The sequence below is a fragment of the Limanda limanda genome, chromosome 13 (assembly GCF_963576545.1).
Source record: "Limanda limanda chromosome 13, fLimLim1.1, whole genome shotgun sequence".
Taxonomy (NCBI): Eukaryota; Metazoa; Chordata; class Actinopteri; order Pleuronectiformes; family Pleuronectidae; genus Limanda; species Limanda limanda.
The window spans coordinates 19,910,055-19,936,643 of record NC_083648.1 but is presented as its reverse complement, the minus strand read 5'-3'; the positions used below and the strand labels follow the sequence as shown (position 1 = coordinate 19,936,643).

The following is a 26,589-nucleotide window of genomic DNA, read 5'->3' as shown; positions in this document are numbered from 1 at the left end:
CAGGAGGCGAGGCTATCGCGAGGCTGGCGCGCACCTAGCAGCGGGAGGGGGGGGGGGGCATGGCACCGACCCGCGCTGATCCTGGATCATCTGATCTCCCTCCACAGCAGCCCGGGGTTCAGCGAGGAGCAGCAGCCTCCTGCTCCTCAGATCAGCCCGCTGGGCCGAGGGGAAACAACCAAAAATGGCCGAAAGTTGCTGACTGCTTGACGAGCAGGAAGACACACACATACACACACACACACACACACACACACACAGACTCTCACGCACACACACATACTAGTAGACTCTCACGCACACGCGGGTGCAGACTTCACTACACACACTCAGACATACACACCATTGTATATGTTTATATAAAATATGTTGTTTACATGTAATTACACATGTGTACAATTAAAAAACATATATATGATCACAGATTATAATATGCAATAATGTATGATATAATATAACACAAATTAAGTAAAAAATATGTAAATTGTCAAAATGATATAAGTGAACAACAAGATATGTGTTAATATAAACAATTACATATACAAACAGGGATGTCAATTGTATACATTACTTTATAGGGAATACAAATTTAGACCCATACACATATATTTATATATATATAAAATGTATGTTGTATATATATACACATATATATATATACATATAAATATATATATGTGTGTATACAATGTACAGACATATATACAGACAAGCCTCATATACACTGAGTGTACAAAAAGAGAAAGAGAGAGAGAGTGTGTGTGTGTGTGTGTGAGAGAGAGAGATACAAAGAAAGTGAGAGTGAGAGCGTGTGTGAGACAGAAAGAGAGAGATAGACAGAAAGAGACAGAGTGAGAGAAAGAGAGAGAGTGTGTGTGAGAGAGACGGACAGACAGAGAATGTGAGATTGAGAGAGAGAGAGAGAGAGAGATGTGTGTGTGAGAGTGTGTGTGTGTGTGTGTTAGGTACGGTCCTGATATGCTGTTTTTCAGTCTTGAAATACAAGTTGCAGGAAGGGGAGTGCAGGTGGGAGGATAGTGATGTGGTCTGGGCTATAGGGTCTTTTGTTCCAAATTTGGTGCAGTGCATCAAAATGCCGTCTTGTAGGGCAACACGCACACACACACACACACACACACACACACAAACACACACACACACACACACAAACACGCACCTACATATATTGAGGGCTGAATGATTGGCCTCTATTCTTAGATCCTTTCTAATTTACTTTATATGTAATCAAATTTAATAAAACTTTCCCAATGATTTCCCTCTCATATTTGAAAAGTTATTTCTACTATAAATTAATTTCCTTTGATAAAAATAAATAAATAACAGCAGTTGTGTAAAGTGTCTTTTGTCTGTCAAAGCAAGGTTCCACTTGCAGCCAGCTTGCATCAGGAAATAGACGGAGGCACGGACGGTCACACTGCACCTCATATGCACCTGCCCATGGTAACCTGATTTTTTTTGGTCACACGGTTTCCATGGTAACAGTGAAATAATCTTGACAGGCAATGAGGATGGTTGTATAAGCATCACACTACTACTGCTGCTGTCATAACGGGTATGAACAAACATGTGACTGGTGACTGATATTCATGCAGCAGTCAGGACATTCCCAGAGTATCAAATGTCTCTGGGAAAACTGGGATTGTTGGCTGACATCTTGAAAACTACCCTCACTCGTGGGTAAGATACACAACTGTGGCCTACAACAGCGTGGGCCCTTTGCATTGTACCAATAACGGTTTGAAAATAAAGTCAGAGTAAAGAGGTCCAGTCATAAATTGCACAAGATATAATGTTTCACCACAATGTGATCACTGGTTTATTGGAAGAATAAATAATAAATTACCCTTCAGGTAAGTCACGTATAGATTGAAAAATTCAGATTCAATTAAAAAACAGACAGGGTTTATCCATAATAGTTGGTTCAGTTGTATTTTGCACATGTAATCTTGACAGGCCTTTGGAATAATATTATATACATGTGCCATATGCAAAATGCCATACATGCTATATGAAGTTTAAGAATAGCCAGCCCCTCCCTATGTCAGCTATTATTTGTATAAAGGAATGAAGTATTTGCACAAACAGGTTGAGTGTAGTATTATAGTAAACTATGTTTTTTACTATTCACACTCCCTGTCTTCAGAGCAGACAGTTTAATCTGTAACTAATCACATTTATTACAACCTCATTCCACTCAGCTGTCCATGAGTGAGCCATGTCAGCACATACTGCCCTGGAATCCAGAAGCGCCATGCAGAGCTAAATGGAATGCAGCCATCACTCATGTTATTAATACAACCTCTGTGGTTCCTGCATAACATGTCAGATGGCTGTTGTGAGAATGACTTATGCTCCACTTAACTTGTTTTTTCTTTGTTTGCTTTTGGCTGCTGCCTTCTATCGGAATATTTTTACTGGAAAGGAAACAACTTCACCCTGCAAACAACATGTGATAATATTACAACCATTGGTATTCAGTTTGACTCAACTCACACTGCTCACTAAAATCCAATGGCAAAGCACCTACAGTCCAACAACACATCGATCCAATCATCAAAACTTATAATTAATTATTATATTTTATTAGATAATACACTGTATATACAAAACCAAACCACATATAGCACAGTTATTTTGTTTTCTGAGAGTTTAGAAAAATCCTCTAGGGCCTTAAAAAGGCATTTCTTATATATTCTATGCTATTCTAAAAACATTGAACAGTGGATCACCTCTCCACTTATGCTAAACATCTCTTCATTTTTCCTCACTCTGGTCGAGGGTTAATGGCAGAGGATTTCCCATCTTTTCTCAGTCGCTTACAATGATAACATCAAAAAATTATTTTTGTCTTATTGTGTTAAATTGATAGAAACTGAACAAACAGTTTTCTAACAAATGATGTCTGAATTTATCACAGATTATATTTTTAGGTAGACATGCATTTGATTTTCCATGACTACAACAGTTATTTATTTATACGGCTGACGAAAAGCTAAAGGTTGTACATGTTAAAGTTTAATCTCACAAAACATAGACACATCTCTATGGATCATTTAACAGTTCTCACAGTGACACAACAAAAGAATAGTAATCAAGACAAATAAAGAGGAATGGTTAAATGTCCCCCCCCCCCCCCCCAACTCCCCCAGCCCCCCTCGACCCTCGAAGGATGAACAGAGTAGATAATGGATGCATGGATAGATGGACAGTCAATTATTTAGCAGAATTGATTTCCTTTTTGCTATTAAAAGCATAGGCCAACAAGTATATGAATGTAAAGAAATCAATTAAGAGTGCATGTAAACCACAACGTTTAAGTCATGAAGCCTCAAGAAAAGAGGCTGTTCCTCGGTCGGAAGGATTGTCTCTGCCTCTCATACATGCTGATGTATGAGCTGAGAAGGTCCTCCATTGTGGTAGCCTGTAAAAGAAGGGAAGTGATGTCCTTCATTTCGAAAATCACCAATCTTAAAACGGGATAGTTACGACCTATGGACAAACTGATCTAGACAATAACATATACTGGCAAAAAATACTTTCACAATGTCTAAAGTGAAATTTATACGCCTGACTCTTACCTGTAATGTTTCACAGATGAAGTTGTTTTCCCTCACCAGGGTGCCGATGGTCATCTGGAAGACTCTGCCTTCGCCGTAGTACTCAGTGATGCGGCTGAACGGGTGCATGACCAGCAGCTCCTGAAACATTGACATTATGTTTAAGCAGCATTAAGATGAGATGTAGTGTAACCAGTAATCACAAACCACAACAGGAAATAATGAGATGAAAAGAGAAGAACAAGACAACAATATAGCATAAAACATTATTAAATGTTCAAGGACACTCATTAATAATAATAATAATAATAATGATACATATTATATCAGGCGAATTACTAGACATACCTTGGTCTTTGGGTCTATTAGGCTTACGCCTTGTTTGCTGATGGCAAGCCAAACAATTTGTGGGTAGCTAGATTCACACGTTTGCTGCAAATGAAATCATACATATAGTGACTCAACATCTCCTCAATAGTTGTCTGCAAACTTTGCCTTAACTTCAGCCTGAACGCTCACTTTCACTTCAAAGAAGGCACAGCCGAAAGTTGACCAACTGGAGATGTGTGTAAGGAAAGCAATTTTGGCCTCGTGCACAGTGATCCCGCTCTGCTTGTTGTAGGCGGAGATGATGTTCTGCATTTAGAGGAGGAAAAATGATAACTGTGAGTGAACAATGGAAACTGTGTAAAAGCTCCTCCACTCCCAAACACACTTTAATATATTTATGTTAAGAAAATCAACATTTCTGTTTATTTCTCTTTAACCTTCTTCCAGTCATCAGAAGACATAATTTTGATCTGGTCTTCAGGAACCAGGTCCTTCAGCATCCTGGGGATCATGACAAACTGGGACCTGTCTGAATCCACTTTGCATCTGAACAGCAGCCCACCCAGGGTGGTCATGTCCTCTTTTGTGCAAATGTGGTATCCCCGCAGGTACTTAGGCAGCTCCTGCATGGAAGCAGAACAGAGGAGGTGCACCATGATGATTCAGCTTGTTGACAAGAAGAGAAAAAACATCTCTCAGGATGCTTGTAATTCTAAGTTGGACACAGTACCTGCGGAAAATGGAAGAAGAGGTCTGCGATCTCGTCTTTCCCCGGATTCACATTGAACCAGAGCTTCCTCTTAAATAACACCAGGTAGGGAATGTTAACCTGGATACCTTAGAAAATGAAGTAATAAATAAGAATGAGGAAATATGAAAATGAGCTGACATGTACAAACCGGAGGTGTTTGCATGATGCATTACCTTCTTTCACTCTCTTTGATTTCCTAGGGAGGTCTGACGTCTGCCTCAAACTATCAAAGAAATATCTGTCCTCATCCAAGCTCACGACCTACAAACAGAAAAAGGAGAACAGCACTGATAAGCTATGCCTAGATATCATTATCAGCATGTGTGAGAACAATTAAATGAGGAATTTATGATTTAATCATCTTAAATGTTTGTTTTAACTTAAGAATTAGTCATTTCATCAGTTTGAACCAGACCACAAAATGTCCCCTTATCCTTTGGAATCTGTATATCCAATCTTCATCTTCTGTCACATCTAAATGAAACAATTGGCTTGAAAGTAGCAATCTTAAGAACATGAACATCGCCCAACAGCACCTTGTCCGGTGTTTTCAGGTAGAGGCCAAACCCGTCAGCTGAGCTCAGGTTGAGGTGAGAGGCAACACTGCAGCACAGGTCTTTGATCGAGGTTGTAGATTTGACCTCGATTATCTGGATGACAGCAAGGACAGTAGCAAATCAAAATATGATGCCTAATGATATTCAAATTAAAGCAATAGTTTGACATTTAGGGAAATTGACTTATTTGCTGTCATTCCAGAGGTTAGATAATAAGATTGGTACCACTCCAATTCCTGTGGTCATTATGTAGCTGGAGCTAACTAGCTGCTGGCTACTGGTACATATTTTACATTCATCATGACATAAGTACTGTGTATGAGAGTGGTTAAACTATCTCTTAAATGTCTAGACAATGAATCCTCAAAAAGATCCCGGAAAAATAACATGTGAAAAGAAAGGAGCAGAGCAGAACTAGTGAGAAACAGTGTTCTGTTCCAATTTCCTTCCACTGGTGAAATGAAAGATGTAATTTAATTAATATCAATGTCATAATCAGCTAAAACAGAGCTAAAACAGAGTTGGTACACTAATGGATGGATTGATCTCTTCCCAGTGTTGAGAGGACATGTCTGTGTCTTACTTCATCCGTTTCGTTTGGAAAATGGACTTTATGGAAGATCATGTTGCTGTTCTGTAGAATGGCGTCCACTTCGACCTGATGGGGAGGGAGCTTCCTGGGCTCCTTTCTGAGGGAACAGGGCATTCAGATAAATTAATATACTGTATATAACTGTCAAATACTTGCAATAAAATATTTTGAACTGCACAACTTGATCAAAACTAGTCCTTCATCAGGCAAATATTTTGTGACAATAAGAAGTCCTTTTAAAAAGGGAGTGGCTACAGTACAGCCAATCACATTCCTTAAAAAATAGCAGGTTAGATTTGCAAATGATGCTGCAGAAATGCATTTATATGGCAGGTTCACCAGTCATTTAAATTATAAAGCATCATCATCATGTAAAAAATATAATCAGGCCTCACAAAATTACAATAAACTCTATGAATATAAAACTGCACAAATTGAAATTTCAAGAGAGAAATTGATACCAAAATAGTTTCCTATGTAAAATATTTGAGTGGTATAACCTCAGTGGAATGAAAATGTAAAGATTATCTACACAGCAGTGATAACTTTTCACAATGAGGTATTCAGTTGGTGCTAAGATTCAAATAGGAAATTATTTGATTGCATTTTGTATCCCTTTAACAAACCTTTGTCTCATATATATTCTGTCTGACTTCCATACGATATTTTACTAAGTTAAATTCAAGCCTTTCTAAGAATGTTTGAAACCACACAGAATAAATGTGCTCTTACTATGAAAGTTGCATAGCAATAATCCCTAAATATTACTAAATGGATGCATTCTGGTCCTGAATTCGTGGCATCAAATAGAGTGAATATTTTTTTAACTTGACGAAAGACTTTTGACCTTTGAGGCCTAGGGAGACCATATAGGAGCCACCATTTCTTGTTTGTTTGACCCCGTACTAGGGCCCAGACGTCAAGAGCTCAGCATATTTAACACGTTTCTTTCTAAATATTTCACTTGTAAGTCCACTAATATTGTAGCCCAACTTTAAGTACAATACTTAAATGTACCCCTTTAAATTATATAAGGACTAAAATATAAATATTATTAGAATTTAGCTCAGTAGTGTCATTATTATCTACATCTGCCAACTAATTTTTCAAGTTTGTAAGTTTGTTTCCTGATTTTTGACCTGCACATCGCCTGCACCCTCTTCATACAGACTTCTGCCAGCGGGTCTCTGGGCCGCGACTCCAGGAAGTTCTTAGTGTGTTTCAACAAACTCGTACTGGGCGGGAACAAGCCTGAACACAGCCACATCAGCTGCCACCCACGCTCCAGACTCAGCCTGAGAGCAAGAGAGAGGGGAAAAACTCATTGAGGCTTTTCAAATCTTGGATTTTGATTTTTCTTAAATTCTTTTAAGTAGAAACATGCACGCTGAGGCCGCACCTGTTGATGTTGCCGGTCATCTGTCTCATAATCTGGCAGTAGATCTCATCCTTCAGGTCCTCATACTGCGTCGCCGGACCAAAGATCTGGTCCGTCAGCTCCACTGAGCTGCGGGCATGTTTAACGGGGTAGTCACCCATATACTTCAGGATAGGTAGCAGCTTAGGTCAAGGACTCACACAAACTCACCTTTTACATTTTGTATACAGGCAGTCACTGTTTAGAACTAAAGATTACAGATGAATTGATAAAAAAATGATATACCACAAGGCTCAGATGTTGATGATCAGCATATTGTTTAGTTCCTGGAAACGAAGAGTGGTTTAATCTGGATTAAGTGTTTCTGCACACTCAAACTGCACCATCTATAAAAGGAAAGCACATTTATCAGAGGATATAGATGGAGGCGTTGCAGGCTAGGGAGCTGAGTTCAGAGTTGCGGACCAGACCCCTCATCAGCGGCTGCTTGAGAGGTTCTCTGGAATAGGCCCACAGTTTCTCTCTACTTAAACCTCTGTATTGACCCTGACGACCCGGGTCTTTCCCAACAGTCCTGTGTGAGAAAGGGACCACAGTGAGAACAGATCAGAGAAATTAGTTGAAAAAAAAGACTGAATCATCCAAGTGAATATCTGTCAAATATGACAAATATGAAACTACAGAAACATTAAATATTATTTATTACCTGAAGTTCTCAAGTGCAAACTCTTTCAATGAGACAGGAGCCACGGTTTCATCTCTCTGCGGAGCGCTTTGTGCAGCTGAACGTTTCTTCTGGCCTGGACTGAGCAGTTCCTGAGGGGATCAGAGGCAGTTCATCAGTTACACCACAGGGGACGCTCATATCAATTATTATACACATGGACCCACTGCAGCACACTGGAGTGCTCACACAAATCATCTGAGGCACTTTGAGCAGTCTGATTTTCACCTTGGTTTTACATGTTAACTCTTTTTGTGGTGTGTGTTTATTTGTGATTTATTTGAATGTGGTGATTATAAGGTGTATTTGGGTGTCCAGAAAGGTGCTGTGAAATTTGTATTATTATTATAATTCAATCGGTCTCATACACAATCAATTTGAGGCACATGATTTAAATCTTAATAGATTTGCTTATTGCCAATCATCATAAAAAAACAACTATTTTTTAAAACAAATCATTTTCAAATATTTTAAACACATTGTTATTTTCTGTAAATATTTGTATTTATAAATATATATACACATGTATATACACATATGTTTACATACCAAAATTCTTCAAATTTATTTTAGTGTTGTGCTCTACTGTATACTTTTTACAATTACATTAACCTTGCAACTCTTTTCTTTCTGTCTTACTTCATTCATATAAAATGTGACCATATAAAACTGGACTAAAATGTAGGAGATCTAAAGGAAACTCTACCAGCGTCTCTTCAGTCGGCCTTGTGAGAGTTGGCAGAAACTGCACTGAGTCCCTGTGGGCTCTAACGCTGCCGCCGGTCCGCTGGTTAGTTGCTCTGAGCCAGGTTTCTTTAAGAGAATAATATTCATCTTTTTCTACATGCAGAAGGTCGCCACGTTTACAGTCGAGCACCATGGGGTCATCTGTAGGAGAGGAGAGACACAGTCGTGAGAGTTTAGGTGCATAGTGAGCTTTGTTTTCCTGCAGGCTCAGACATAAATAGTCTCATGTGCAGGTGAGTGTGAGCTTGCTGTTCCATCCTCTACAAACTGTAAACTCCTACCTGGTCCGTTGATGTCCTGCTGAGCCAGAGCGTACACCGAGCGCTGCCTCAACCCCTCCAGGTTCCTTTCTATAAGTGCACCCATGTCCAAAGCCTCTGCACACCTCAGGACAAAGTCTCCTTGGATTGTGGACAAACTCACTGATGGGGCACTGGCAGGGCAGATTTTTAGAGTTTAATTGTATGATTCAAAATGCTTTCGACGGGAGTGTATTCATGCAAAGTAAAGTTTACCCATACTTCATTGTGTTTACGTCCTTCACGTCCAGGTAAGAAAGCTCAACGAGTCTCTTTTCTCTTTCATCAATGAAGAAGATGCCTTTCCAGTTTACGGCCACAACAAACTTGCTTTTGGCCAAAGGAGGTCCTGTGGACACATATATGAATACAAAGGTTTCAAGAACAAGGTTGTAAATCATCTGCCATTTCCTAATTTTAACCGGAAAACCCTGGTTCAAAGGTGCATCTACTGTACATTGGTGTTGTTGGTATAGCCCAGAATAATTGGTGAATAATTTCAAAGCATTTTAGGTCACAGGCGGGCAAAGAAGAAAGGAAGGAAGTACATCAAGACCTCCCTGGATATTGAGGACATTATGTTGAGCATTGTACGTTGACTAACCTGACAACATTGTAACTTCATAAAACTTGGAGAAGTGCAGCGGCCATTTCTCCCGGGCACTGTCGACCAACGCCCCTTTAACACTTTCTTTGGTCTGTTTCCCGTTGACATAAGGACCCTGTATTGAGACCAGCATATATGATTTACCACAGCTTTATTGTGCTCAGTAAGATACAGTAAAATAATATAGACATTAGAAAATATTTCACGCAAACTCCTTTTGCCCCTTTGTTTAACTGCATGGCACTGTACCTCTAAATGTGCTGCACTGATGAGTTGGATCCATTTCCCCATGGATTTGTTCTCAATCAGTGGTGTGGTGATGCACCCCTCCACCACCCTGTGGGCGTTCTCTCTGCTGTGCTCAGAGCCAAACTGGATGTAATAGTGCTTAGCTGCCAATTGGACATATTCATCCTCCTGAGAGAAAAAAAGAAATGTTCATTGGACACATTTCACACAATCTGATGTCTTATTTTGGTTGCTATGGATTATATATTAATATCAATTTAAATACATAGGATAGGAAACATAGTCCCCAAAAGATCTACCTGAGAAATGCAGGTATTTATTTTTGTTATCTAATACAATCCATTTTTATATAAAGAACAGTGAAGATGTCATGAATTAATTCAGTGGTGGGAAGTAACGAAGTAGAAATACTTTGTTTCTGTACTTAAGTAGATTTTTCACATATCTGTACTTTACTTGAGTATTTATTTTCCTGACGACTTTTTACTTTTCCTTGCATTTGAGCACAAATATCTGTACTTTCTACTTCTTACATTCTCAAAACTGGCTAGTTACTTGAGCAGTGGAGGTTGGCGGAACGTGCACCTTTACGCACGGCGCACCTCTCTCTCTCTCTCTCTCGCTCCTGCAGTCTTTATTATTAGGGCCCAAGCACTGACAGGCACTGACAGACGTGAGGCCCTATTGAAATTGTAAGGATTATTATTCAGGCAAATGAATTGGCTTTTTGAGGTGACTCAAAAAAGCAAGTGGTTAACTTGTCTTAAAGAAAATATTGGAAGTAGTTGGTTTAAACAAAAACTGTTGGCAAATCGACTATCATTGGTTGGCCGTGTCTACTTAGTCTAACACGTCCACGTTAACGAAACAAACAGATTTAAAACAAGTCGAGATGGAAGAACAAACAACACAACCAATTATTTAAGCAAACGCAAAAACAACTTTCAGCCAACCCAACCAAAAACAAACACTGTGTCGTGGACTATTGCATATTCACGCACACAATTCAGGTTTTTTAATGGACCTCGCCAAATGGAACCCTGGGTAATCAGGCCCAGTTTTCCACTCACTCTAATGCCAATATAATTTTTGCAAAGATATCATATATCTATATATTGCCAATTCCAATCCTTAGTCGCCCTTTGTGCTGACTCAACACAACTTAGAAGCTGTTGAGTATTTATATATGTATTGTACAAACTGGCTAATGTTTACAACTTCAAGCAGGGTTGTGTCTTCGCTTTGCCGTCCCTACAGGCAAGATACCCTACAGGTGTATTGTCATCCTACTGGAAACAAATGCAAACACACGCAGACCCATCCAGTGAAGATAGTCTAATGATAAATAAACAGGCTTACATGTTGATGCGTGGACAAGCTGGCGGGCAGATATACAGGCAGTTACAAAATATAGCTTATAGACACAAAAGGTTAGTGTTGAAGGGCCGTCAAGCAAGACACTGATAATTTATAAACTTCAAAATAAAGTCACCAAAATACTGTAACCAAATTTGCACCATAAGATATTCAATTGGATGTATTTTGGAGATGTAATTTAGCATTAAAAAAAACATTGGTCTTCAATTATTTATTTTCTTGTTCAGTCTGAAATTTGGCAGCAAAACCAGACTGTGTCCAGTGATTTTTTCTTCTCTGTACTAGCACTGTCCAGGCTGTTAACAAAAGAGAAACTATCTTATCTTGTGTGCCTAGTTTCCCTTTGCTGAGTTATCATAAGGGGCATTGTGTATCACTCCTGCTACTGATGAAAGGTCCATGTTTAGTTATATTTACAAACTTTTTTAGTGGATATACCTTGGTCTATTAGTGTTCTTAGGTAGACTCAAGAGGCACTTGTTTATTCTGTTGTATTGATTCTTTGTTGTCTCTAGAATTTCAGATGCACTTGTCCAATACGATTTTAACCTCAGCATCTCAGGTTCAAAATTTGTAAAATTATACATTTTATATATAGTGTTGGTATAATTTTTCAGTCAGTTGAAATAAATCCTGAAGAGAACAATTTGGGGTTGTTTGTGTCTCTATAGGCCTACTATAAAAAAGATCTTAGCATTTCTTAATTTTGGTACTTGTACTTTTACTTTTGATACTTAAGTACATTTCAACACCAGATACTTTTGATACTTAGTATGGCTTTCGAGTACTTTATACACCACTGAATAAATTAAATACTCTGGACCACGGAAAATAAAATAATTTTTTGCTATTATTTTTTTTTAAGCTGTATTAAGTGTTTTTTAACCACCTGGGGGCAGCAGAAACAAGCCTTAAACTTGTCACTCAGCATAATATGCTGCAACATTTTTGCTTTTTTTATTCTTAAAAAGGGACAGTGTACACAGTTATTAATATGAACACACTGGTTCATAGAAAATGCAGACAATTTCAGGCAAATTTTTATCTGCAGTCCCTGGCAGGTTGATGTTATAAAGAAAACAATAAACAAACAAGCAGATATAACAAACTTACAGTTAGCATGTAGACATGCATAAAAAACACAAGCACAGCCAGAAAATACAACAGAGAGAGACTATATGACATATGAGCACATGGACAACTCATTAGTCCGAGTATGACCCATTGTCAATATAGCGATACTGATATTAAGAAGCTGCTCAAGTGTAGATAGGCAACTGGACATGCTTGTGTTTCTTAAAGATGTTTCACCTCTCATCCAAGAGGCTTCTTCACTTCTAACTGACTAAGGGGAGATTTCAGGTTCTTCATCTCTTTGGGTCTTTACCTGTGTTTAGAGACGTTATGTTAAACAGGCAGGTCATTAAACCCCCTAAACGGCTCAACACGGGAACTGACCCATAGAGATTAAATACCTCGTACACTTGTACAACTTCTGAAGACACCCTGGATGACTGAGAATCTTGACAGATTCTGATAATGATTTATTATTATTTATGTTTTGATGCCCTTCAAATGGTGTTATCAGTTTTTTGGTTTCGTAATACTATCCCCTTCATCATGTGTTAATGGAAGTGAAGTATTAATGAATATTACTGGCATCCTTAATGGTAAACTGAGTTGTTTCACTGCAGAGCCTCACCTTCTCACTGACGTACTCTCCCGACTTGATTTCCTTGATGACCTGCCTGTAAATCAGATCTGTGCTAATATCGTCCTTCGAGCATTCGTGCCACGGTGTGAACAGTTCCTTGCGGATGGAGAGACTCCAGGGGGTGTCCTTCTCCTCTTTGCCTTGCCTCCTCATCTCTTGCTCACACTGAGATACCGCATCCAACACATGCTTCTCACAGCTGCCCAAAGACCACATCTGGAGATGAGACACCAACAGGGTTTGAATTAATGAAAAAATGTTCTATTATATATTAGCACTAATCAAACAGATTTTTCAGAGTTGTGTATATTTTTAAACTCTGTGAGTGAGGCTGACCTTTTCATAGAAGCTGATGTACAAGGAGAATCCATAGGTGTCTTTGAGACCCATCTCTCGAGCCACAGCTTGACAGATTTCAGCAGAGGTGGAGGCTGATTCCATATGAACACTGATACTGTGGCCGTCCATTAGAGTCACAGACACATCTAAGGGCTTCTTGGACTTGGCAGCCTGTCAGTGGAGAGAAGGAGGATGAGACTGGATGGAACACAAGCTAGTAACTTTGGGACGAAAGCTAAAAAAACTAAGTGATCCTGCTTATTTGTCACAAAAGATGTAAATCAGAACATCTCTGAATGATTAACAATAAAACTGAGGACCAAGAAATTATTATGGAGAAAAAACAGTTGTCAGGACATCAAAACAAATATTAAATCAAACATTTGTACCTGTAGCTCTATCAAACAGGGCAACTCTTGCCTTTCTCCGTTGGCTAATATACGACGCAGGCGCTCGGTACAATATGCTCCATATCCATCCGGCCCCCTGCAGACAAACTTCCTCAAAAACTGTGGAGCAAAGAAGAAAATAACAAGGTAACAGTGTTACAAATCCTTGGGAGAGAGAGAGAGAAACAATGAGACATAAACAAATACAATTACAAAAAAAAAACATATATTTACCAAACAAGCACAACATTGTTTGAAGGAAACTTGGGGTCATCTTTTAAATAAATAAGTACATTTTATCCAATAATAGTTTTTATTTTATCCTGTATATATAATAGACTGTATATAAAGATGGACAAGGTGTCCCAACTTCCTCCCCCTATCCAGAAATGAGGCGAAAATATCAGTACAAATACATCAATGTGATAAAAACGACCTAAAATTAAAGAAACCATTTCTAATAAAAGTAATTTTTTGGCATCACTCTTGGGAATCTGTCCATCTTTATATACAGTAATTATAGTTTCTTAATAAAATCGGATGTTTATCTAAGTTTTACGACAATTGCCCTGTTACTTTAATCTTATCTAATCTTACTACTTTGATCAAGGAAATAGAGCAGGGTGTCATGGCCAACTGGGTGAGGTAACAGTTTATCATCCATGTAATGATTATCTTGCAAAAGCAAAAGCAACCCCTGATATTTGAATGACTTGCAGATGGGTTCCCTTTGCATTCTTCAATTTCCCACCGTGCTGCCAACAGGAAAACAGGTCTGGTTTCTACAGACATTGTTTTTTCATGGCAAACTGTTGACTTGCTGCAAACTGACCTTCACAAACAGGTCTGTCGGAGGGAAGATCCCGAGACAGATGGAGAGGAGGTTCCAGCCTAGCATACGGCTCTTCCTGTTGTTGTTGCCCACCAGCTGCTTACAGATCTGGCAGTAAATCTCATCTCTACACGGAAGAGAAACACGGAAGAAAACAGTAAGAACCACAGATAACATGTAAGAAGAACTAAACAATGACTGCAATGTTGAATGTATTTACAGAAAAAACGATTAATTGTAACTTCAGACACACACTGGAATGAAATAATCCAAATATCTTGAAGATATCATCAAAATAAATGATTAATCACATGCATTTTACTCTGGCATCTATTTTTAATGTTTTCTAATGTATTTTTTCCGATACAATTGTAAACCAACGTTGTACATTTACATATTTTTGTTTGTTTTTCCCGTGTCGATGTTTGCTCCATCTTTACCGTATGTCTCGTCTGGTCAGAGCATATCCAACGATGATGTGCAGTTTTTCTAGTGCTGACAGTGGCCGATCCAATGTTGGACCTTCTCCAATCAAAATGTCCCCGTCTTCCGTCACGTTCTCTGGCTGGTTTAGATATTGACAATAAGAATAATTTGTTTTATTTTATTATCAACAAAAAGAGCAACACACAGACGGAATAATAAAGAGTGTTATTTATCATAGACCCCATATTATCAAACATATCAGAGTGACATTAGTGCTGACCTCCTCAAGGATGGTTGACGCTCTCCTGCTGGCAGCTCCAAGCTTCTTCTTGTTCTTCCTCAGTATTTTCTAGCCAGAAAAGGTTATTTTTGATCATGAGAAGAAAGACTGATGACCAATGTTTGACTTTTAGGATCTTCTATGTTATGCATCTTAGATAATAAAGGGTGAAATCACTGAAATTTGGTTGACCATGACCTCAATGACTGAGAATCTTTACATACGTTCCTTATTTTCAATTTAGTGAAAATAGTAAAACAGCACCCTGCCAGAAAGACTGGAATTCTGCAGTGTCACTACAAGTATACCAGTCCTATATAATTTAAATGTTCAGAAAAGAGACAGTTTTCTGCACTTTGTAATCCTGTGTGGTAACTTATTGTTGTGCTATGCTTTTTCATGGTATTTAATGTTCTGACTACTCTACCTGGTCAAGTCCCACCAGGCTGCTCAGCCTCCGGCCCTGCCTTGGAGGCAGACGGTTCACGAGGGTGCTGGACGCTTGAGATGTTGCATCCAGAGATTTGGGCTCTGGTATGTCCCCCATGAAACGAAGAATAATCCACCACACAGTCAGACAGGCCTGGAGGAGAAGGAGAGGAGAAACTGAGTGTGAGGAAGAATATTTTGGAATTGAAAGTAAGAAGATCTCGGTCCTCTTACCAGCGCATCGCCCTCATCATCATGGGGCAGAAGGGGCTGCTTGAGTCTCTGGTTGATGTGCGTGTGAGAGATGTTGCTCTGGAAGTGAAGGATGCTGAATCTGAATAATGAAAACTCGTCGCTTTCGTCATCGAAGTCGTCATCCTCTTCTTCCACTGGTGGGGTAGCGGGGGCCGATAACCGAGCGGTACTTTTCAAATCCGACCCTGGGGTTTCGAAAGAGATTTCCTCTGCTGGCTCTTGTATGGTCCGTAACTTCTTAACAGTCAAAGCAATAAGAATTTCAATCAGTATAATAAAAATGTAAGATACATAAGAGATGTGTAAATATCAATTTAACAGATCACATGACAGAATTACGAACTAACCTCAAACTCGTCTGATTCGAATGCTTTTGTTTGCACCACTTCCACAGCAGGTGCAGGCTGAAAATCATATGCGTTTGCCTCTGAGCCCTGTTCAGTAACCGACTCAGTCTCATGTGCCGACTCTGACTCTGACTCTGACTTCAGCTCCTGCTCTAGCTCCTCGTCAGCTGACTGCGTTGCAGAGGCAAGGTCTGCCAGTCCCAGCTGAAGGGCTAAGGCTAATTGGTCCAAGCTCTCTTTCTCTGCAGAGAAGGCCTGTGATGGGTTTGCGAGGAGAGAAGATGTAGATTTAGACATAAGCGTATATAAATATAGAAAGAGGGGGGGTAAACATTTTTATATTTAGAATACAACACCGCACACCAATTTATTGACAGTCATCACTTCATTGTATTTCTAGAGCCAGGACTTTCAGCACTTACATCATCCCTCATTTTCTGAACTGTTCTTCTGGCCAGGACTTTTCTGGTTTGAGTCTGCAGCAGAATGACTGCCTCTCTTTTTTGCTTCCAGCTCTTCCTCTTCTGGAAGCCTCGCACCTACAGTTTTATCATGAATGATTTTGTGACGCAATGGAGCTTATTAACAACAGTTTTGCCTCTCTGTAATAATAAGCATAAATCTGATAGCAGAAACACTGTAGGATACATTTACCATATATTAAATATTAATGAAATTGATATTGATGAAAATATCCATGACTTATTTGTTCAAGATTCCAAAAATTTCCAGATTGTACCGACATTGTAACGACACGTCATACAATAAATAAAAAATTTATAAAATGTAGATTTAAATACACTGAATTATTAAAGTATATAACAGAAAATCATATTCTTAAAATTACAATCCTACACACACACACACGCACACACGTACACAAACACACACAGACATATACCCGCCCACACACACACACACATACATAATGTAACCTGTGTGTACAGTACATGCCTGTGTTTGTATGGTGAGCGCTGCTGCACTTTGTCTTTGGAACTGTAACCGGAGTTTCCGACTACGGATCACTGATGCCAGCCGTTCATAGCCGTGCTTGAGCTAGTAAAACAAGAGTGGAAACAAAGGTACCTGAATTCCAGCCTCTTATACATTTACCAGATACATGCTGTGACTTCTATCAGACAGTATTAAGCATCAGAACTGTCTTTCTTTACTTTCTCTGCTCTGTAAGCCCTCCAACGCTTCTGCAACACCACAGCTGCCTGTCGCTTCTTCAGATAGGACTTTCTAGAAAATAGGAAAATGAAAGTCTTAGAGAAACAAAATGAACACACTCATCAACCACCTTTTTCTGTGTTAGCATAGGTTAATTATAATGTTTCTATATACCCTATTTATTTGATTGATTTTCCAACATGTATGGCAATAAAATATAATTATGTGCAGCGACAGTGAGCACACACCTTACACAACTTAATACAGGTTGAGGTAAACATAATGTGCAGTACCCTTTTGAATTTTAGTTCATAATATCGTGATGTTCTTGCCCCTGTCCATTTGTTTGTTTGTTTGTTTCTCAGCAGAGGACCGCAAAAACTAGAGAACAGATTTCCATGAAACTTGGTAGAAGGATGGGACATGTGGACGAAAATAACCCATTTCAATAGGGGGCAGATCCAGGAATTTCTCATAAATAGTTTTCTTAGCTATTGCGAGATACGAATCCAGAATGGATCTTGTTTTAAAAAAGCATGCATATTTAGAGGGCTGATATCTATGAGTGTGTGCAGTGTTGGACAATAGTGAAGGTATGCTGTACTGTTCTTCGAGTTGAACGTGTATTGTCAGAAACTGCACCTGTCTTTGAGTCCGCGCATGACCCTCTGGATAATCAGAGCTATCCTGCTGAGCTCTTTTTCCCTCATTCGTTCCAGGATGGCATCATGGGCATCCTGAAATAAAGTGATTACAGAGTTATTATTATTTCTTGAATTGTCAAGAAATTCTTTGCAATCAGATGCCACAATGTTTTCAGAAAAAATCGTTCAAGTCTCATAAGAAGCAAAGAAATCATAGACATCTGTAGCACAGTAACAATTGAACAATGCACAAATCACAAAACAGAAGCTAGATGGAAGATGCTGGTCTGGATCATAATACTGATCGTACTTTACCAGTCTGCAGCCACATAATTTCTGTAAAAAATATGGGTTGAATCATATTTTTTCTGTACCTTCAGGAAAATCTTGGTCCTGCCTATTTTCCACTTGTCCTTCCCTTCAATCACTGTCTTGCAGATGGCATCACAACGAGCAGCAGCTGTCTCCTGGAGAGTCAATAAAGAGTTTCTGAGGAAAGCCTAATGACATTCCAAATTCCTCCAGGGGGAAGACAAAATCACTTATTCATCCATCTGGCCGCAATATTTACTGTAGCAGTAATATTCAAAGTTATAAAAATATGACTTAATGAAACCAACTGTTAACATTGTCAAGTATAATCCTCGACAGGACCATGTCATGACTAACATTTTTGGTATCACAGCCGGCCGTCTTCAGCAGCACCCTGTAGCGCTTCACAAATTCATCAAAGGTGTGGCGGATTGGATATCCCAGATTCCGGATGTGGATGGTGTCCATCATGCCGGAATATCTCAGCTGACGCATACACAGCTCTCTGTCAAACATCTAGAGGACAGCAGAGTAGAGTGGTTGTGAATATTCAGTTTGTGAGGCTCTGAGTAGCATCTCTGGTCTATCTATCTACTGCTAATGGTGCTATAAGAATGGTCATGGGATAAGAATCAGGAGTAGAAGTAGGGTTCATCCTCTGGGGATTACAGATGTCTATATTTCATAGCAATTTATCCAATAATTTTTCTATACCAAAACGGACCAAAGTTCAAGACTGATTGACATCAATAGAACCCCGCCAGCATGGTGAAATAACAGAAGGAAGATTGCCAACTTTAACAGGAGAGTAAAGCCTCAAGGATATTGCACCAATGCTGTACTCAACGCTGTGTGTCACAAGGTAATGTTTTACAGAAAATTTTATCCATTGGTTTATCGCACCGAACAGGAAGAGCTTTTTGCTAAACCCAGTTAAAGGGTAGGGGGTGGAGGGGGTGGAAGGCTGATTAGAAAATTCACTTCATTTTCATCTAACCGATGCAGACAGGAGTTGTATAAGCAGGGAAACATCATCCTTTTGTCACGAAACTGCATTTAGGATTCAGGGGGAAAAGTCTTAATTTGCCTGGGTGCACTTTTGTTTGTGTTTAACTTCTCACTTTTCTTATCAAGTTGCTTTCTTGTGACTCACCTTAGACTTCTTGCTATTGTTGGGTTTGAAGCAGCGGATGAAGAAAGGCTGACAGGCTGACAGAGCCTTCATGAGGGAGTCAAGAGACTGACGGAACTGGCCGCTCAGCGTGGGCACTTGTTTGCGTTTGTCAGACTGGGCCTGTACAGATGATGGAGGAAGACAAAAACTCACCATGGCCATTCAGCAAAAAAGGACAACTCTGACACCAATGACATTATCAATGCATGTCGACTGTATCCACAGATAAACAGGTTTCAAAATCTAGAATTTTAACTTACAATCTTGTTTTCTGAGTCATAAGGGGAAAAACATTTCAAATGGGTTAAAGGCGAAAAAAAAGCTTTTTCTTCAATGTAACTAAAATGACCTCCTCATTAACATATTTACAGGTGTAGCGATATTAAACTTAATAGAGTTACCCGCACAGAGTTCCCGGGTGTCATGATGACCCTTTTGTTGTTTGTAATCTTGGTCCCATTGGTGGAAAGCTCAGTCGCAAATATCTTATGAAGTAGCTTATTGGTGGACATTTCCACTGTCTTTATTATGTCAAAACTGACTGCATCTCTGTTCTTCTCCAGGAATCCTAAAAGGGACAAATAAAATGACTAATTATCCGACAGCAGAATATTTCGTTTACGGTTTGATTAATAAATTGATGTGTGTACCTTCGGACTCGTAGAAAACCACCCCTGCAAAGTGTTGAATCCCAAAATTGGTGTCGTATTCACTCTTTGTGGCGACGTAGGTCTTGTTCCCCTTGTGTTGCTGGTTCATCTTGTTCAGCATCGTGGAATCTGAGCCCTGCAACAAACCGAACTACAATTAGGAGACTTCACGGTAAAATGATCAACCAACACTTATCAAACAATATCACATCGTCACCTTTGGAAAGTGGCTCTCCTCATCGATCAGAGCCAGCAGGTTGCAGGGTTTCCCAACCAGAAGGTCCAGGATGTCCTGATTGTCACTGAACTTCATCTTGTTCCACACAATGTCCTCTTTCAGATACTCCTCCTGCTCCAGCTTGAAGATGTGAGCCACGAAGAACTGCTGGAGCTTCTCGTTGGCAAAATTAATGCACAGCTGCTCAAAACTGACAAACGGCAGAATGATATTTAAATCAGTCACATGATCATTGGCCTTTGGAACCGTTTTCTAAAATGGAGACTATGGCATGCAGATTCTTTATGTTGGTATGTGGGATGTGCTAAATGTTGTATTATACTGTATGGGTTTTAACATGTTCCTGCCCATGGACCCGCAGATGCAAAGTAGCTATAAAGCTTAGGTATTTGTTCAGGTTTAAGTAGCTGTGGAGTTGTGATACACTTAACATGAAAGATGTGTGGCCGAACTGTCTGCACCTGTTTGTTTGGAAGTTCTCAAAGCCAAAGATGTCCAGCAGACCAATGGAATGGTAGGAAGAATTGGCGCCACTGGTCGAACTTTTGTAGGTGACACTGTTGATTTTCTCCACAATCCATATGAACATTTTGTTGTAGATAGCCTGAGAGTTGAGACAAACAACATATCATAATTAACTTAGTCTTCAGGGCACCACCAATGGGTCGAACCATATTTGGCAATATTAGGTTTAGTTACGATTGAATGGTTGCATGGTTGAATAAAGATACTACGTTATACTGTACAAAACTTCCACTGATCAAAACCCACAAAGATCTAGGTGTTGACTGAAATGGGATTGGATACAATCAGCATTCACTCCCGGGTCAAATGAATCTGCAGTAGACAGGTTTTTTTTCCGCTCCGATCAGAAGTGATGGAGACCAGACATCTGGTTGAATTCTCTAATTTGGCAAGCCAGCTAGGTTTCTGGCAGCCTCCGTTTTTTGTGCGTTTGAGATGTCGAACATGATGAACCGGGGGAAAAACCAGTGAGGCAAACTCCTCTACAGGCAATGGGGAAGCAGTTAATTGCCTATTTAATGGGGTTTATCAGAGTTACTTGCTTGGGTTCATTACCTTGACGAAGGCGTCTCGACAGTGTTCGGCCTGTTCAGAGCTGAGGGGTTTGGTCACCCTCTCCCTGTTGGTCATAAAGGAACGGTGGGTCAAACTATCCGCCAGAGAAGACATCTGAACCTGCAGGGAGCAGAAATAAAAAAAACCTTTATGTCATAATGTTAATGATTAAGAAGAAATTATGTCTTCATACATGAGGAAACCCACCTCCAGTAGAGAAGCTGCCATGCTGAAATGTTCCGACTTGGTGACATCACTGGTTTCCAGGTTATTTTGAGTGGCACCTGACCAAAGACCAGTTGTGAGAGCAACACATATAATTCAAATTCTAACAAATGATGCTCCAGTGAGTTGAGCATTTTCAATATGTCAGGATGTATAAAACAAATGTAAAGCTGTACCGGCAAAGCTTTGATAAAATGTAATGAAATAGAAACAGCAGATCTTTGCAAAATATGAAATTAATTAAAAGTGAAAAGAACCTGGAACTAAATCTACTAAACGCATTTAAGTACACTAACAAAGTTAATGTACATGTAAACTGAATGCTGCTTCCATTGCTGTTTACATCAGTAATATTTTTCCACTGTGGTTCATTATCATGAATTGCCTGCCTCTATTTAATCAACAGTTTTCCTCTCTCTCTAGACATTAAACAAATCACCTGTAAATGAACAAAACTAAGAGTTTAAAGTGAACATAAAGCATATGCTCACCCTCAAAGCAGACGTTTCCCAGGTGTAAGATGGCTGCCAGCAGCTTGTGGATTTCCTCACACTGGTTTTTGGAGAAGGTCAGGATTTTCATAGCAGAGTGAATACGACTGTAGTCTTTTTCCTCATCTCTACTCGCACATGTGAAACAGTCGCCCTGCGGCACATGAGAGGGAGGGTTAGGATTATTGAATGTTTGTGTACAACATGCACAATGAACTGCGGATAAGTATTAAAATACCTTATTGAGGAATTTGTAGTCCTTAGCATTTCCAAGCCTCAGAGTTTTCTTCTCCTCTGCAGCGATTCCTGTCAGCAAGCAATAAAATATGTGGTAGTTTCTCTCCCCCCGTGCCTGAGGTCGAAGAGTAAGAATGAAGTTTATTATTTATTTATTTTTATGCGGGTTAACTTGTGCCTTTTTACGTGCTATGTGTATTATTATGACTCAATACAGACATCAATTCAAAAACAACATGATTTGGGTTTGTCTTTCTGGTCAACAGTGATAGGTTGTTTATTTAAGAGCCAGAATAGACAGAGATATGATTTTATGAGTTTACTGTAACAGTGCATGGCTCCTCTCCCCAGGGAGATAAGATCCATTTGTTTGGACAGAGCTGGCCTCACCTGATGGCAGACACGAGACTTCTCCAGGAGATACTGCTCCACACGGGCACCCTTGATCACTCCTTCCTCGTCAAAGAAGATCTCCAAATATTTCCCAAAACGACTGGAGTTGTCATTGTGGATTGTTTTTGCGTTTCCAAAAGCTAAAATAAACAGAATAGAGTGGCATTGATGGCTATTGGACTTTTAGTCACTTATTCTGTGGCATTGCTGGACTCTTAAATAAACCAGTTTATTCTCGGAGACATATGCGAATATGTCTTGTGTACCTCCGCCAAGGAAGTTGTGTTTTCACCCCTGTCTTTTTGTTCATTGGCTGGTTTGATTGTACGTTTGTACGATGATGAACAAGAGCAACCAACCCCAGCCTCATTTAATTAGGAATACTTAATTCAATACATGCTTCACAGTTCAAGTCAAATAGTCTTCGAACTATGTTAATGTGACATATGTTTACTAACATTCAGAGGGCCACTTTTTACTGGTAGGGCCTTGTAAGTAGAATTATGACTCTACTGAGTGTCATTCTAGTTTCAAGTTGTGTTCTTGTGTTTTTTAATACTAGTCTGAAGTACGACTTTACCTTCCAGTATTGGGTTGGACTCCAGAATCTGTTGTTCAATACTCTGCTCAGAGAGTTCCCCGCTGACTGCTGCCAGGTACTGCAGGATCAGCTTGGTGCTCTCTGTCTTCCCTGCTCCGGACTCCCCACTGAGACAAAAAAAATACCACAATAAAGATTTAGTGATGGAAATGTATTACTCCACGTTTATTCTATTCAGGGCCGTTGACAGGCAACACCAAGTGACCTGATGATGCAGCACTGGTTCCTGAGATGCCGTGTAATGTTGAAGTAGCAGGATTCAGCGATGGCAAAAATGTGTGGCGGGAGTTCCCCGAGCTTCTGTCCATGGTACAACTTCACCTGAAGGACAGAATAGATAGAATACACACATGAAACGAAACCCTGCAGTTTCTAATGAGAAGTTTCAGGTTGTATTTGTATGGTGATGTTAATTCAAGCACTTATCTGTGTACAGTCTCACCTGCTCAGCTGAGTATATTGGAAAATCCTGGTATGGGTTCACTGCAACCAGTACCGAACCTGTGTAGGTCTACAAGCGGCATTAGAGAAGTTAACCAAGTGCAATAATATCCTAGCTGTACAATATTATCATGTGTACAATATATGTGCAATATAACTGAGTACAAATACTCACGTGTTTTAACTCAGTACGTTTTAAACTATTTATTGCTTTAGTTATACCTATTTGTAATTATTTATGTGACACCGCCATGTTGTTGTTTGTCTAATTAACTTGCTGAACCTGGCGAGAGGCAGGGTAAACATATGGACACAAACAACCACCCACAGCCACATTCCCACCTATGAAGGAAGTAGTGTCTCCAATTAGCTCAACCCCAATCTGCATGTCTTTGAACTGTGGGAACTCGGAGGAAACCCACACAGACACAGGGGAGAACATGTAAACAGAAACGTTCCATCCAAGATGGGATTCCAACATGTATGTTCATATATGATGACAGATTTCAGTGTCTCGTGTAATCACAAGACATAATTATAACATGTAAACACGCAACTATGTGTGTGTGTGTGTTACAGTTGTGCCTTACATAGAAGATTCCTTGTCTGTGTCGCAGCAACAGGTTTCGGAGGAGCCCGGCGTCGGTCATGTCCCCCAGTTTGATCATGTCGCCTACACCCTCCACTGACGTAGGGTGCATGACCTTGAGAGTGGACTCCTGCTCTGGGGACAGACTCGTCTCCTGGAGGAGGTTGAAGTGAGAAATACAACTATGCTCGTTTAGGTGTCTTTCAAGGCTGGAAATGTGTTTAAAATACGTGAGGTGAAACAACAGCTTCATAATAGATGGTAACAAAGGGTGATTACCTTTCCCTCATCATCCACCAGCAGCCGCTGACCAGCTGGTGTTACTTTGACCCTGGCTCCGATGGGGACCCCGATGTCAGAGTCCACCCACACCCACTCCCCCTGAAAACACAAACAACTGGATAAATACATACACCAGCATTTTATCCCCCTTTAATAATGGAAATATCTTTACAGTAGGCCTTTAAATGAATGACTTGAGGGACGTGTCAAGTCAAGGAACAAATGATTGCTTCCTGGTAAGCAATATCCTTATCAATAAAACCCATATTAGTAACTTTTCGTCAGCCTTACTTTTTGCAGCATCCCCAATGTTCAGCTTTCCAACTGCCTAAAAAAAAGAAGAAAATAAATCCATATGATGAGCTGCAATTTCCACCAAAAATTAAAAAATTTTACCGGACTAAGACTGAGGTCCTCTGTGTTGTGCTCATTACAAAGATCACTGCTGTGCTCAGTGTACAGTGTCCAGTGTCCTAGGTGACAAAATAAAGACATTCACTATTACACATAAGTGAAACAATTAAGAGGTTTACCTTGTCCTTTTAAAACAGCGATTTTCATCAATTCCACACTCCTCCAGCCTGCTAAAGAGTTGGTGTTCTTCTTGACTCTCTCAATGTGAAGAAGGAGGAACCAGATTTCCCCGACATCAGATTTTATGGCCCTTTGACTTTGAACCGACTGCGATATAAGGGAAGAGGAAAAGAAACTGATCGCTCACGCAGTTGTGTCCCGTTACAGGGGACTGTGTTTCAGGCCACGTTGATATGTTGGCAGGACTTCAATCCTCCTTAAAATCTTTCATAACGTCCATAGCTTATATATATAGTAGCAATACATTCTTCTGCAGCAATGTGACCAATCACTGCCAGTCAGGCTGCTTAAATGTAATTCTGAAATGGTTCTAGAACACATAAGTACATAGATATATTGACATGGAATTACCCTGTTATGTGATTGGCCTTGATTAACTATGGTGTAACAGTGACTGCTGTAATGAATGTGCAGCCTTTGGACCCTGCTTATCGCCCGGAGGAGACACTGCTGAGCATCTCACAGATTATTATTGTAATGAATATGACATGAGTTATCTTTTGAATTAAGGGAGGATCAGATTTATAGCGAAGACAAATAGTCAACTTTATCATTAAAACCACAGTCTGTTTAGTATATTGCAGGTACTCACTGGTTGTGGATCAGTCAGGTTTTCATGCTGTGAATGATTTATAATGAAATTCTATAAACTGCATATTTCACTGTCAGTTTTATACTGTGTTAGTTTTATACCGTTTAAAGGCTGTTTAAAGGCTGTTCTATAGAAAACACAGGGGAAACCTTCCTCTAACAGACGAGTGAGTTATCTATGCCTCTACAAAATTGAAGCCATTAGGTCGAGGGGGCTGAAAGTGAAAACAGGGCTACAATAGGCTGGGATGGTGAAAATTTTCATAATGCTTATCTGCTTCACGTTGACTCGCCTGATCTTTGACTTCATTCCTAATGACCACATGGGATTATCCTGCTGAGAAGATAAGAGCAGGCTTCTTTTTTTTTTTAAAGTGACACTATGTAACATTTGAAAAGAAAAGAGAAAGACTCTTTTTCTTATAAAATTACAACTGGTTGTGTAAACAAACAAACACCTTGTAGAGTGTGTATTATTGCACCAGAGATACAAAAGCCAAAGGTTTCACTGCTGAAGCTTTAAGTTTTCCTGGCTGGGGGCCAATGTTGGTAAATACGGAACAACATTGCATAGCAATAATCACCTTGGCCATGTTGTCCCAAAACTTGGTGAAAGGATGCATTATGGGTCAGGGAAGAACTTGGTATGGATTCGGATCAGAAGGGGGATCCAG

At 39.7% G+C, this 26,589-nt stretch overlaps 1 protein-coding gene across 1 annotated transcript; it reads right to left on the bottom strand.

Annotated features, from left to right (window-relative positions):
- Positions 1 to 3,349: 3,349 nt before the first annotated feature.
- Positions 3,350 to 25,033, bottom strand: LOC133017548 (unconventional myosin-VIIa-like). Its single transcript, XM_061083655.1, has 49 exons — positions 25,022 to 25,033; positions 24,728 to 24,829; positions 24,450 to 24,602; positions 23,861 to 23,929; positions 23,624 to 23,739; positions 23,398 to 23,525; positions 22,815 to 22,957; positions 22,426 to 22,539; positions 22,188 to 22,341; positions 21,679 to 21,755; positions 21,472 to 21,591; positions 20,853 to 20,995; positions 20,371 to 20,581; positions 20,154 to 20,289; positions 19,905 to 20,071; positions 19,483 to 19,623; positions 18,687 to 18,845; positions 18,392 to 18,484; positions 18,016 to 18,110; positions 17,373 to 17,445; positions 17,155 to 17,256; positions 16,623 to 16,739; positions 16,201 to 16,455; positions 15,833 to 16,090; positions 15,597 to 15,752; positions 15,170 to 15,238; positions 14,904 to 15,028; positions 14,464 to 14,590; positions 13,632 to 13,751; positions 13,240 to 13,413; positions 12,892 to 13,119; positions 9,813 to 9,980; positions 9,561 to 9,678; positions 9,173 to 9,305; positions 8,939 to 9,090; positions 8,617 to 8,798; positions 7,893 to 8,002; positions 7,606 to 7,760; positions 7,208 to 7,361; positions 6,948 to 7,103; positions 5,800 to 5,905; positions 5,196 to 5,309; positions 4,833 to 4,920; positions 4,639 to 4,745; positions 4,346 to 4,531; positions 4,098 to 4,214; positions 3,927 to 4,010; positions 3,600 to 3,719; positions 3,350 to 3,442 (listed from the first exon to the last, which is right to left on the bottom strand). The coding sequence occupies exons 1-49, from the start codon at positions 25,031 to 25,033 to the stop codon at positions 3,350 to 3,352; spliced, it is 6,480 nt and encodes a 2,159-aa protein (XP_060939638.1).
- Between the last annotated feature and the right edge of the window lie 1,556 nt (positions 25,034 to 26,589).

Excerpts from the sequence above, each read along its gene's own strand:
- LOC133017548 (XM_061083655.1), bottom strand. Across the intron at positions 7,104-7,207 it reads ATGACCGGCAACATCAACAG|GCTGAGTCTGGAGCGTGGGT; the intron begins GTGCGGCCTCAG and ends TCTTGCTCTCAG. Across the intron at positions 4,215-4,345 it reads CTTCTGATGACTGGAAGAAG|AACATCATCTCCGCCTACAA; the intron begins GTTAAAGAGAAA and ends CTCTAAATGCAG.